Source organism: Panthera tigris, chromosome C2 (genome assembly GCF_018350195.1).
Source record: "Panthera tigris isolate Pti1 chromosome C2, P.tigris_Pti1_mat1.1, whole genome shotgun sequence".
In the NCBI taxonomy this organism is placed as follows: domain Eukaryota; kingdom Metazoa; phylum Chordata; class Mammalia; order Carnivora; family Felidae; genus Panthera; species Panthera tigris.
This window is the reverse complement of record NC_056668.1, coordinates 111,852,948-111,866,212: the sequence shown is the minus strand read 5'-3', so window position 1 is coordinate 111,866,212 and position 13,265 is coordinate 111,852,948. Positions and strand designations below refer to the sequence as shown.

Below are 13,265 nucleotides of genomic sequence, written 5' to 3'. Positions count from 1 at the left end.
ACTCCTTCCAAAGTAACCAACCACCCCTCTGATGCCATAATCAATGGGCTCCTTCCAGTCATTTTCGTAAAGACTTAATTATTTACTTAGATTTCAACAATCAATAGTGCATTTAGTTGTTTGCCCATTTTCCCCACAAGAATGCAAACTCTGAAGAAACCCTCTTGTTTATTTTCAAATCCCTGTGTTCTTTGTGACCTGTTGTTCATAGGAGATTTATAATAACTACTTGTTGAATGAATGGATCTTACCTCTTCATGGCAAATTTTACTTTCCCCATCAAAGCACATTTCCCACTCTGATGATCTGTTTGCTTATCTATAACCCATCAGAGGCATGGTTAGAACAGAGAATGCTGTTGGTACTTCCCTCACAGAGCACAGGACCTTGAATAGACCTCTTAAAAATGCATAGTGACTAAATGACTCAAAGGAAGAGAAGGGAGGGGTTTTATGGCTCATAGTAAGTAGAGAAAACAAAACGCAAAAACATTCCTTATTTGCTAATTTTGCCAGGAGTGATGATCAGATAGTTGACCTGAAACAATGCACAATCCATCAAAGATAATGCATTATCACTAAGTTAATATTTAGTGTTTATTTTTTCTCCAGCTAAATTACATTGGCCTCCCTGCTTACCGGTAAAGACCTCCAGGCAGGTTTCTTCTAATTAGGACAAAGAGATAAATAGCATATATACCTGGTTTTTCTTGTATCCAGTCAGATAACCATTGTAAATGGCAATCACAGGTCCATGGGTTCCCGTGAAGATAAAGGCTTTCCAAATCAGGCATATAGGAAATCATCTGTTGAGGGAGGGTGCTCAGGAAGTTATCGGACAAGTATAGGTACTTAATGAAAGATATTTTAAATATCTGGAGGTATTGCAAAGAGACAAATGTATCTGGATGGAGCTTAGTGAGCTGATTTCCTTCCAAGTGCACCAGCCGGAGAAAGGTGAGTCCATAGAAAACCTCTGGGTTTATAAACTCAATATTGTTGTGGTCCATATGCAACCGTGTCAAGCTCCTGAGGCCATAAAAAGTATCTTTCTGAAGTTTTCGAATTTTGTTATAGCTCATTTTTAATACCTAAGAATTAAAAACAACAACAACACACATTTAGTTTGTCAAAGGAATTTTTACAAAAGGGAAAAGTGTATCAATAATAAAACATGCTGGAATTAATCCGATGCAACATGTGTATCTTGTTTGCAACTAATTTGTATCTTCTATTCAAACTAATTCAACAAATTAGTTGCAAATTAAATAGAATACCAGGGAAATAAGAATACTCATGAAAATTTGAAAATATTAAGCAGTTATTGCTAAAATGTAAATATATAATAATTATATTGTGGTTATTTTTAAAAGATTCCTCAACTTTGAGATATCTCCTAAAGTACTTAACAGATTAAGATATCTTGGATTTCTTTCAAAACAATGCAAAGAAGTAAAAAAAAAAAAAAAAAAAGTAGTGGGTAGAAGTACAGGTGAAACAAGATCTGTTATTTGTTGATAGCTACTGAACTTGGGTGATGATATGTTGGGATTTTTTACACTATTTTCATTTTGTATGTGACTTAAAATTTCCATAAGTTTTTTAAAATTATCTTGATATTTCAAGTAGATTTAAGAATTCTTGAGCCTGCATTTTTCATAAGAAAGCAATATATTGATTTTATCTTTTACATTTGTAACAGTTCTTTTGAGATATACTTCATAGGGCATAAAAATTCACCTCTTTGAAGTGTACATTAAGTGATTTTTAATATATTAACAGAGTTGTGCAACCATCTCCATTATATTTGCAAAGTTTTCATAACCCCAACATGAAAATTGATGCCACTGGCAGTCATTCCCCCCTCTCCCTAGCCCTAGAAAACCACTACTTTACTTTGTTTCTTCGGATTTGAATTTTCTGGATATTTAATGTAAATGGAGTCATACAATATGTGGCCTTTTGTGTCTTGCTTTTTTTCAATTTGCCTCATCTTTTCAAGTCTCATCCCTGTTGTAGAATTACCAGCCCTTCATTTCTTTTTGGTGCAGAACAATATTCCATGTATGCATGTAACCTATTTTGCTAATCCACTTGTCAATGAGGACATTTGGGGTGTGTTCCACTTTTTTGGTTATTATGCGGAATATGATTTTAATTGATTGTGCATTGAAATTAAAACAATTTCTGAATATTTCAAGAGCATGGGGATATTCTCCAAGTTCTCCACTTATTAGTTGAACTTACACTTTCTCCAAAAAGAGAAAGAAATTCTAGCATTTTTTCCCCCTGATTTGACCTAAGATGTCACCTCTGTTGAAGCATGCTTTTCTGGAAGCCAAGTTCCCTAATCAGAAAAAAAAAAAAAACAAAAAAAAAACAAAACTGACAACATACAAAAGATTCAACCTAATTATTACGTTGTAATATAATCTCAAACTCCATGTTCTTCAATATTTGTTGAAAACCCAGTGAAGAGAATAAATATGCATGGAAGTTCCATGAAGGGAATGTATTCCAACCAATTTTCTGAAGACATATACTCCAAATAATGTTTTGAGTGAAATCAAGGGAATCACATGCCCAGACTGAATTCCACTGCATTACACAGTCCTGGTATGATGTCGAAGCACTCTATGAGCACTGACTTTGATCTTTTATAAAGATATTACTGACTTGATTTTATTAGGCTCTATCTACTTTATGAGAGCTTTTGAATAGAAATTAGATGTGCCTTGGGGATCAAGATGGTAGAGTAGGATTTTGAGTTTATCTTGTTCCATGGACAAACCAAAACTACAACCATTTGTAGAACAACTATATCTGAGAACAAACTGAAGACTTGCAGAGATTATATACAATTAAGGATATAAAGAAAAAGCCTCACCATGATGGATAAGAGGGACAACAATATGGTTAAGATCCACAACGCCAGTGTGATGACCCATAAGTGAGGGGGGGGGGGCAGTGGGTATCATAACCATCGAGGACTCCCTGAGGAAACAAAGGTTTAAGCCCCACATCGGATTGGACTCCCAAGTCTAGGGAACCCACACTACGAAGACAAGCCCCCATAATGTCTGGCTTTGGAAGCCAGTGGGGCTTAGGTCTGTGAAGGAAACAGAGACTCTGCTCTTAAAAAGTGTGAGTGTAATCTCACTTGCTCCAAGTCCCAGAGCAGAGGCAGTAGTGTGAAAAGTGCCTGGGTTTACATGTAAAGGAGATTAATTTTAAACCATGTGCCAGAGGTGTAGGGACCTGCTTTAACATTCTTTGGGAACAGAAGTGATAGTAGGCACCATTTCTTTTAACTCCCCTTCAATCTCACTGTCCCAGGGCTGGGTCGAGAGCAATTTCTTCCCAAGCAGCAGTCAAAACCAGACCTCACTGCCAGTCACATTCGAGGCCTGTACCCCCCACCCGTGCATACAAGCCAGAGCAGGAGAGTGCACACAATCCAGACAGGGATATCCCAGGTGCACCTCAGTTGGATGAACCACAGGGGTTTGAGCTATTACACCCCATAAGACACCTACATAAAGCCACTTACTCCTTCAAGACTGGGTAATGCAACTCATCAACCTAATACATAGAAACAAATGGACAAAATGAAGATACAGAAGAATATGTTCCAAATTAAAGAGCAAGACAAGACCTCAGGAAAAGACTTAAGGGAACAAATAAGCAATCTACCTGAAAAATAATTCAAAATCATGACCATAAAGATGCTCACCAAACTCAGAAGAAGACTGAATCAACACTGTGAGAACCTCAACCATGAGACAGAAAATATAAAAAGGAGCCAATCAGAGCTGAAGAATAACTGAAAAAAGATACTAGAGGGAATTGACAGGAGATTAGACGCTACAGAAGTAATCAGTGATGTGGAAGACAGTAGTGGAAATCACCCAAGTGGAACAGTAAAGAGAGAAAATTAAAAACTAAATATAGTTTAAGGGATCTCTAGGACATCAGGCATACTAATATTTCCACTATAGTTGTCACAGAAGGAGGAGAGAGAAAAATGGACAGAAAACCTATTTGAAGTAGTAATGACTGAAAACTTGCTTACCTAATAAATGAAATAGACATCCACATCTAAGAAGCAGAGATTCCTAGAGAAGATCAAGATACACTATAATCAAATTATCAACAGTTTAAGAGAGAATCTTAAAAGCAGCAAGAGAAAAACAACTAGTTACACACAAGGAAACCTCCATATAACTATTAAAACTGATTTTTCAACTGAAAAGTTAGAGGCCAGAAGGGAGTGATAGGATATATTCAAAGTGCTAAAGGAAACGAAAATCACAAGCAAGAATTCTCTACCCAACAAGATTATCAGTCAGAATTGAAGAGACAGATGGAGTTTCCCAGACAAGCAAAAGCTAAGGGAATTCATCAACAACAAACCAGTCTTATAAAAGAAATGTTCTTATAAAAGAAATGTTAAAGGAACTAATATAAGTGGAAGAGAAGAGGCCATAAGTGGAAAAAATGAAATTGTGAAGGAAATGATCTCATTAATAAAAGTAAACATATATTAAAAGTAGTGGATCCACCACCTACATAACTAGTATGAAGGTTAAAGTACAAAACTAGTAAAATCATCTAGACTTATAATATTAGTCAATGGATACACAAAATAGTAAGACATAAAATAGGATATCAAAATATGAAACATTTGGCAAGGTGGTAAAAATATAGTGCTTTTAGAACACCCTTGAACTTAAGTGATCCTCAACTTAAAATAGGCTGCTACATACATAAAATAACATATATGAGCCTTATGGTAACCATAAACCAAATACCTATAATAGTTTCACAAAAACAATAAAAGATATAAACATAACACTAAGAAAAGTCACTAAATGATAAGGAAAGAGATTGTAAAAAACAGAACTATAAAAAAAAAACACAAGAACATCAGAAAGCCAACAAAATGACAGTAAGTACAAATCTATGAGTATTTTTATTGATGTATAATATGCAGTGTTATATAAGTTTCAGGTGTACAACATATGGATTCAAGAATTTCATACATTACTCATTGCTCACCATGAGAAGTGTAGTCACCATATGGTATTATTACAATAGTGACTATAGTCCCTGTGCTGTGATTTTCCTCTCCAGGGCTTATTTTATAACTGGAAGTTTGTACCACTTTATCTTTCTTATCTATTTTACCATCTCCCTGCATACATTTCCTCTGATAACTACCAGTTTTCTGTATTTAAGAGTTTGCTTTTCATTTTTTTCTTCATTTGTTTTTTTAGATTCTACATATAAGTGAAATCATAAGGTATTTGTCTTTTTCTGATTTATTTCACTTAGCACAATGCCCTCTAGGTCCATCTGTGTTATTGCAAATAGCAAGATCTTATTCCTCTTTATGGTTGAGTAATATTCCATTGTATTTATATATACCCTATCTTTATCCATTCATTTGTTGATGATCCCGTATCTTGGCTATTTTAAATAATGGCTAAAGTAAAAATAAGGGTATATATATATATCACTTTGTTTGCATTTTCTTTGGCTGATACCCAGTAGTGGGATTACTGTATTATATGGTATTTCTATTTTTTTAATTAAAAAAATTTTTTTAATGTTTTTTTTTTTTGTTTTTTTTTTTTTGTTTTGAGAGAGAGACAGAGTGCAAGCAGAGGAGGGGCAGAGAAAGAGGGAGATACAGAATCCAAACTAGGCTCCAGGCTCTGAGCTGTCTGCATAGAGCCCAACACAGGCTCAAAACCACAAACTCTGAGATCATGACCTAAGCCGAAGTCAGACACTTTAACAGACTGAGCCACCTGGGCACCCCATTATTTCTATTTTTAATTTTTTGAGGAGCTTCCATACTGTTTTCCACAGTGGCTGCACCAATTTACATTCTCACTAGCAGTGCACAAGGGTCCCCTTTTCTGAACATCCTTGACAACACTCACTTGTTATTTCTTGTCTTTTTATTTCTAGCCATTCTGACAGGTGTGAGGTGATATCTCATCATGGTTTTGATTTGCATCTTCCTGATGACTGGTTATGTTGGGCATGTTATAATCGGCCATTTGTATGTCTTTTTTGGAAAAAAATTTTGATTCAGGTCATCTGCTTTTTCTTTTAATGTTTATTTATTTTGAGAGAGAGAGAGAGAGAGAGAGAGAGAGAGAGAGAGAGAGAGAGAGAATGCAAGCACGAGTGGGAGAGGGGCAGAGAGATGGGGGGAGAGAGAATCCCAAGCAGGCTGTGTGCTCTCAGTGGGGAGCCCAATGCAGGGCTCAATCTCACAAATCGTGAGATAATAACTCTAAATCAAGAGTTAGATGCTTAACTGACTGAGCTACCCAGGCAACCCTGCTTTTTTAAGTTGAATAATTTTTTTTGTTGGCATTGAGTTGTATAATAAGTTCTCTGTAGAGTTTGAATTTTAACTTCTGATCAGATATATCATTTGCAAATATCTTCTCCCATTAAGTAGATTGTCTTTTGTTGATGGTTTCCTTCACCATTTTCATTTTGGTGTACTTCCAACAGTTTATTTTTGCTTTTTGTTTGCCTTGCCCAAGGAGAGAGATCTAGAAAAATGTTGCTATGGCTGATGTCAAAAAAGATTACTGCCTATGTTTGCTTCTGGAGTTTGTGGTTTCAGGTCTTTAATCCATTTGAGTTTATTTTGTGTATGGTGTTAGAAAATGGTTCAGTTTTATTGTTTTGCATGTAGTTGTCCTGTTTTGCCAAAACCATTTATTGAAGAGACTTCTCCCCATTGTATATTCTTGCCTCCTTTGTCATAGATTAATTGACCATGTAAGTATGGGTTTATACTGGTCTCTATTCTGGTCTATTGATCTGTGTCCATTTTTTGTGCCAGTACCATCCTGTTTTGATTACTGCAGCTTTGTAACATAGTTTAAAACTGAGAAGTGTGATATCTCCAGTTTTATTCTTTTTCCAAATTGCTTCTTTGGCTATTTGGGGTCTTTTGTGGTTCCATACAAATTTTAAGATTATCTGTTCTAGTTCTGTGAAAAATGCTGTGGGTATTTAGACAAAGGTTGCACTGAATCTGTAGATGGCTTTGAATATTAACATTTAAAAAATTTTCTAAGTTTGTTTATTCTGAGAGAGAGAGAGGGAAGGAGAGAGAATCCCAAGCAGGCTCCGCACTGTCAGCACAGAGCCTGATGTGGGGCTTGAACTCATGAGCCTCATGTGAGATCATGACCTGAGCCAAAATCAAAAGCTGGACACCCAACCTAATGAGCCACCCAGACGTCCCCAGTGTTATAAACATTTAATGATAGCTTCCAATCCATTAGCATGGAATAGTTTCCCATTTGTTGATGTCACCTTCAATTTCTTTCATCAGTGTTTTACATCAATGGTTAGAACATCAGTGTTTTTGTTTTCAGAGTACAGATCTCTTACCTCCTTGGTTAAGTTTATTACTAGTGTACAGAAATGCAGATTTCTGTATATGAATTTTGTATCCTGAAACTTTGCTTAATTCATCAAGTTTGTTTTGTGTGTGTGTTTTTTTTTTTTTTGGTGGAGTCCTGAAGATGTATATATAGTGTCATATCATTTGCAAATAGTGACAGTTTTACTTCTTTATCAATTTAGATTCCTTTTCTTTGCTGCAGCTAGGATTTCTGAAGAGTACTATGTTGAACAAAAGTGACATGTCTGTGTTTGTTTATATGTATTAGGGATGCCAGGTATGTCTCCTGATCTTGTATAGAAGTGGTGCACTGCCCCTGGTCACCAGAGCCAGGCACTCCAGGGGTATTCTCTATGTGAACTGTGTACACCCTATGGTTTTGGCTGAACCACATTTACTTTCAGCCAGTCAGCTGCAATGACTGGCTTTGTGGGCTCAATAAGTCAGGTTTGTTCCCTGTGCTGCTGAGGGGTCTGAGGCCACCAAGTACTTCTAGGTTGATGGGGTCAGCAGTCAAGCTAGCTGTCTGCAATTAGCATGTCTGCACAAGTGCACCAAATGGCAAGGCTTCCTCCCTGCATGGCCTGTGGAAACTTTCAGTGGTCAGACTGTGTGTCTGTAGTCAGCAGCTGCTGCAAGTGTGACTGCACTGGCTGGTAGGGCCTCTCCCATAACAGTCAAGGTTCAGTTCCTGGATATGCTGGTATATGTTTATCTTCCCCTATTCCCAGGGCAAGAGTCCCTCTGGAGTAGCAGTGGTTCCTGATGAGGCATGAGCTGTGTTGGATGGATGACTGCCAAGGTGGGTAGGATGAAGGGAGCGGGACATGCCATGCTAGCAAATTAGGTGAAGAGTATTAGTGCTGGTTCCCGTAAGTGTCAGGCTATCTAGCGTGGGGCAGGGAAGAGGAATGGATCTGGCCAGCCTATTGTTATTAGAAGTCTCCTGAGGATCCCTGCTCCTCCAAGACACATTTTTAGATTAAACAAATCTCCTTCACACATACTTCAGGTGATTTTCCAACTGCTGCTTCTGTGCTGGTTTTGCGGGCCATGTTATTTATTATGCTGGTTCTCTAAAGGCAGGGATTCAAATTCCTATCACTCTCAGGCTTTGCCAGAGCCAAGTTCTGCTGATTTCAAAAGCTCCTTAAACCCTAATAGTTTTCAAAGCTAGATGTTATGGGGATTCATCTTCATAGTATATGTCCTTAGTGCCTGGAGTGCATGGTGTGGAGTTTGGCTTTCTCACCAGGGGTTTGGTTCCCAACCACATCTCCGTCCTTCCCACTTTTTTTGATGTGGCCTCCTCTCTAGAAATGACTGCAGAAGGTCTGTTTTGCTAGTCTTCAGATCTTTTTCAGAGTTAGTTACATAGATGTAGCTGTAATTTCTGTGTCCATGTGATATGGTCAGCTCAAGATTCTACTCTGCATTCTTTTCTTGAATAAAACTCAGTAAAAATATAAATGGACCAAGGGATCCAGTCAAAAGACATAGTGTTACTAATGAATAGAAAAACAAGATCAAGGGGCACCTGGATGGCTCAGTCAGTTAAACATCCAGCTCGTGATTTTGGCTCAGTTCATGATCTTATGGTTTTTGAGTTCAAGCGCTTCACAGGGCTCTGCTCTGATAGCACAGAGTATGCTTGGGATTCTCTCTCTCCCTCTCAAAATAAATAAATAAACTTAAAAAAAAAACCCACCAAAATCCATATGAGCCTACAAAACACTTCAAATCTTAAGACAAATCTATACACACACAAACTGAAAATGAAGGGATGGAAGAAGATATTTGTAAATCAAAATGAAAAGAAAGCTGAGGTAGCTCTACTTTTATCATAGAAGACAGACTTTAAAACAAAGACTAGACTTCCAGGGAAGTTGGCAGAGTAGGAGGATCCTAAGCTCACCCTGTCCCATGGATACACCTACATAAGGCACATATTAGTGTAAATAACTCAGAAAACAACCCAAGCACTGGCAGAAAAGACTCCACAGCTAATTATAGAGAAAAATACACCCTGAAAATGGTAGAAAGAAAGGAGACATGGTTGGGAACCAAACAGACCCACAAGACCGACCACAGGAGGGAGAGACACTGCAAGCACACAGGAGAGGAGCAGATGCCCACTATGTCAGGCACCCCAGGCAGGGAGGACCCTCACTGGGAAGACAAATCCCCTTAACATCTGGCTTTGAAAATGGGAGGTGCTCAAAACCATGAGCAAACCATAAGAGACTCTTAAATACTGAGAATAAACTGAGGGTTGAAGGGGGCAGAGGGGAAAATGGGTGATGGGCATTGAGGAGGGCACCTGTTGGGATGAGCACTGGGTATTTTATGGAAACCAGTTTGACAATAAATTATATAAAAATAAAATAAAATAAAAATCAGTGGGCTCAGTTCACCTCTAGGAGAGCAGGAGGATGATTAGAAATTGAGTCCCCACCTTAAAAAGACATCATAACAACATGCTGAGATATAGCACAGAAGCAGCAGTTTGAAAAACTTCTGGGGTATACAGAAAGGAGATTTATTTAGTAATCTCACAACATGTGCAGCAAGGGCAAGGATCTTTAGGAGATTTTCCTAAGAAAAAAAGAGCTGGTGGGCACCATTTCTCCTCCCTGGCCCCCAAGCCTGGATACACAGATACCTGCAGGAACCAGAGCAAATATTATCAAGCTTTGCTAACAGCACACCCTGCCCCTGCATTCTCCTGTGCACCTGCCACATCCAACCTGCCCTTGACAGGAGCTGTCCAAAGCAGCTCAGGTTTCTCACAAGCAGACCTGCACAAACATTGATAAGTGTGTGCCCCACCCTTGTAGCATTCTCATGCTGCTAAGCCCAATCTAACCTTCCCTCAACAGGAGTCCATCCAAAGCAGTGCCACAAATGTGGCATTGTGCAAGCAGCCTTGACAATGTCCAGAACCACTCCAAAGTGTCTCCTGATCTGGGAAGAGGAGAAGATAAGCACACACACCACCAGGTCTACTGCAGCCCCAATAAACCAATGAAAGCCTCCCATGGGACAACACAGGGAAAACAGCTTGCTGATTGGTGTGACTGCAGCCTTGGCAAACATCTGGTCTGACCCAACTCAAATGCAAAGTAGCCCCAGACTAGCCCCTTGATAACACAGGGACTAAAAGAGAGCCATTGCAGATGACTGGACTGAAGACAAATGCAACTCAGCCACAACACACATAGAGGACACCCCTGAAGCACTATGTTCTGGTGAACAGGGGCCACTTCAGTACAGGGTACTAAAGAACCTCTTCTTCATAAAGCCACTACTTTTAAAAGCAAGGAACATAGATGACTTTCCCAACACACAGAAACAAAGTTAGAAAAAATGAGGAGACAGAGGAATATGTCCCAAATCAAAGAAAAGGACAAAATTCCAGGAAGAGAGGTAAACAAAACAAAGGTAAGTTATACGCCTGATAGAGAATTTAAAGTGATGGTCATAAAGATGCTTACTGCATTTGAGACAAGAATGGAAGACCTCAGTGAGATCCTTAACAAAAAGACGGAAACAATAAATAACCAATTAGAGATTAACTCATTAACTAAAATTAAAAATACATGATGGAGAGAGATCCAACATGGCAGAGAAGCAAGGGGGGACCTGAAATTCCCTCATCCCTCAAACAGCAGTGTTGAGGCCAAAGGACTTTGAATTCCAAGAGTCCAGGCTGCAGAGTGACAGAGACATCTCCAGAGACCCATGGGGACAACCTGGTGGGCCAGCCATAGGTGCGTGACTGCAAAATGGAAGAGACAAATCAGGCTGTGTAGGCACAAAAGGGAGGGATCCCCTTTTGCAGAGAGACAAAGGGAAGAGAAAGAGAAGCTGGGGAAGCATAAGACTGTATCTGTACAAGAAAAAAACCACTAACTGGGATGGAGAAAGATCCAATCTCTAACTGAGGGGCTTCCTCCAGACTGGGGCCAGCTGCCTGGTTCACGCACCTGGGGAGGAGGGGAGCCAGGCCCAGGCTCAGTGGCTAGGTCAGGGGTGCAGTCTGCAGTGGGAGAAAACAATCCCCTCCCTGGAGTGCTGTGGGAAGAAGGTATACAACTGTTCCAAGACTGCCTGCACCTGCTAGCCAGAGACAATATATTGGTGGCACAGAGCTGCACTTTCCCAGAACCAGGGCACACAGAGCAGGACCCTTTAAGATATCAGGGTTTAAATCCCAGCCGAACATGAGGGAGGGACAGGAGTTGGAGTGGGACAAACTGTGCACAGCCCTGAGGTGGCACAGACATCTCTTCCCCTCAACCAGGGTGCATGGAGTGGGGCCCTTTAAGATATTGGGGGTTAAATCCAATTTAAGTGCCAGGGAGGCACGGGAGTCGGTAGAGTGGGACAAACCACTAAATTTTATTTTTCCCCTACCCCTGTCATTTCTCTCTTTGTATGGGATAAGGCTCTCACATAAACACTGATCTCACCCCATCGTTTTGTTGTAGCTGGTGTTTTTTGTTTTTTGTATTTGTTTTGTCTTTGGTTTCTTTGTTTTCTTTTAGGGCTACTTCAACAAATAAAGCACACCTGGTGGAGGGTCCAAAGCTTCATGACAAATAGGGAGACAAAACAACCAGAGTCACAACAGCAGAGAGCAAGTAACACACTCCAAAAAACACCTCCTGAAGGTCCAGGCCCTGGACAGTGCATGGCCCCTCTTTAATATAGTAGGGCTTGCAGGTGCAGGACACATAACAAGCTTTTGAAACACATAAGGGACAGAAAACTAGCAAAAATGATGCATGGAGGAATTCTCCTCAAAAGAAATTCCAGGAAGAAATGACAGCTAAAGAATTGATCAAAACAGATATAAACAATATAACTGAACAAGAATTTAGAATAAGAGTCATAAGATTAATCGCTGGGCTTGAAAAAAGCATAGAAGACAGCAGAGAATCTATTGTTGCAGAGATCAAGGAACAAAAACATAGTCATGATGAATTTACAAATGTTGTAAATGAGGTGCAAAATAAACTAGAGGTGGTGACAGTGAGGATTGAAGAGGCAGAGGGGAGAATAAGTGAAACAGAAGATTAAAATTATGGAAAATATGAAGCTAAGAAAAAGAGAGATAAAAAAATGCTAGACCACCAGGGGAGAATTAGAAAACAAAGGGATTCATTGAAACATAATAATATCCATATCATTGGAGTTCCACAAGAAGAACAGAGAAAAAGGGGCAGAAGGTGCACTTCAACAAATCATAGCTGAGAACTTCCCCAATCTGGGGAAGGAAACAGACATTGAAATCCAGGAAACACAGATACCTCCCCTCAGATGTAACTTGAAACAATCTTCTGCACAACATATCATAGTGAAACTGGCAAAATACAAAGATAAAGAGAGAATTTTGAAAGCAGCTAGGTACAGCGGGCCTTAACTTACAAGGGTACACATATAAGGGTAGTAGCACACTTATCTTCTGAACCTTGGCAGGCCAGAAGGGAACGACAGGAAATTTTCAGTATGTTGAATAGGAAAAATATGCAGCCAAGAATCCTTTATCCAGCAAGCCTATCATTCAGAATAGGAGAAATAAAGTTTTCCCAGACAAACAAAAACTGAGGAGTTCATCACCACTAAACCAGGCCTACAAGAGATCCTAAGGGGGACTCTGTGAGTGGAAGGTTACAAGGACCACAAAGGACCAGAGACATCACTACAAGCATGAAACCTACAGACCTCACAATGACTCTAATAAACCCATATCTTTCAATAATAACACTTAATGTAAATGGACTAAATGCTCCAATCGAAAGACATAGGGTATCAGAATGGAT

General features: G+C 39.2%; 1 protein-coding gene across 2 annotated transcripts in view; it reads right to left on the bottom strand.

Annotated features, from left to right (window-relative positions):
• The window catches only part of IGSF10 (immunoglobulin superfamily member 10), a 78,429-nt gene that overhangs the window by 21,393 nt on the left and 43,771 nt on the right, over positions 1-13,265 (bottom strand). For both annotated transcript variants that reach the window (XM_042956812.1, XM_015539327.2), the window contains one exon: positions 700-1,090. In XM_042956812.1, coding sequence (XP_042812746.1) covers positions 700-1,090 — 391 coding nt within the window. The remainder of the gene's footprint in view (positions 1-699; positions 1,091-13,265) is intronic.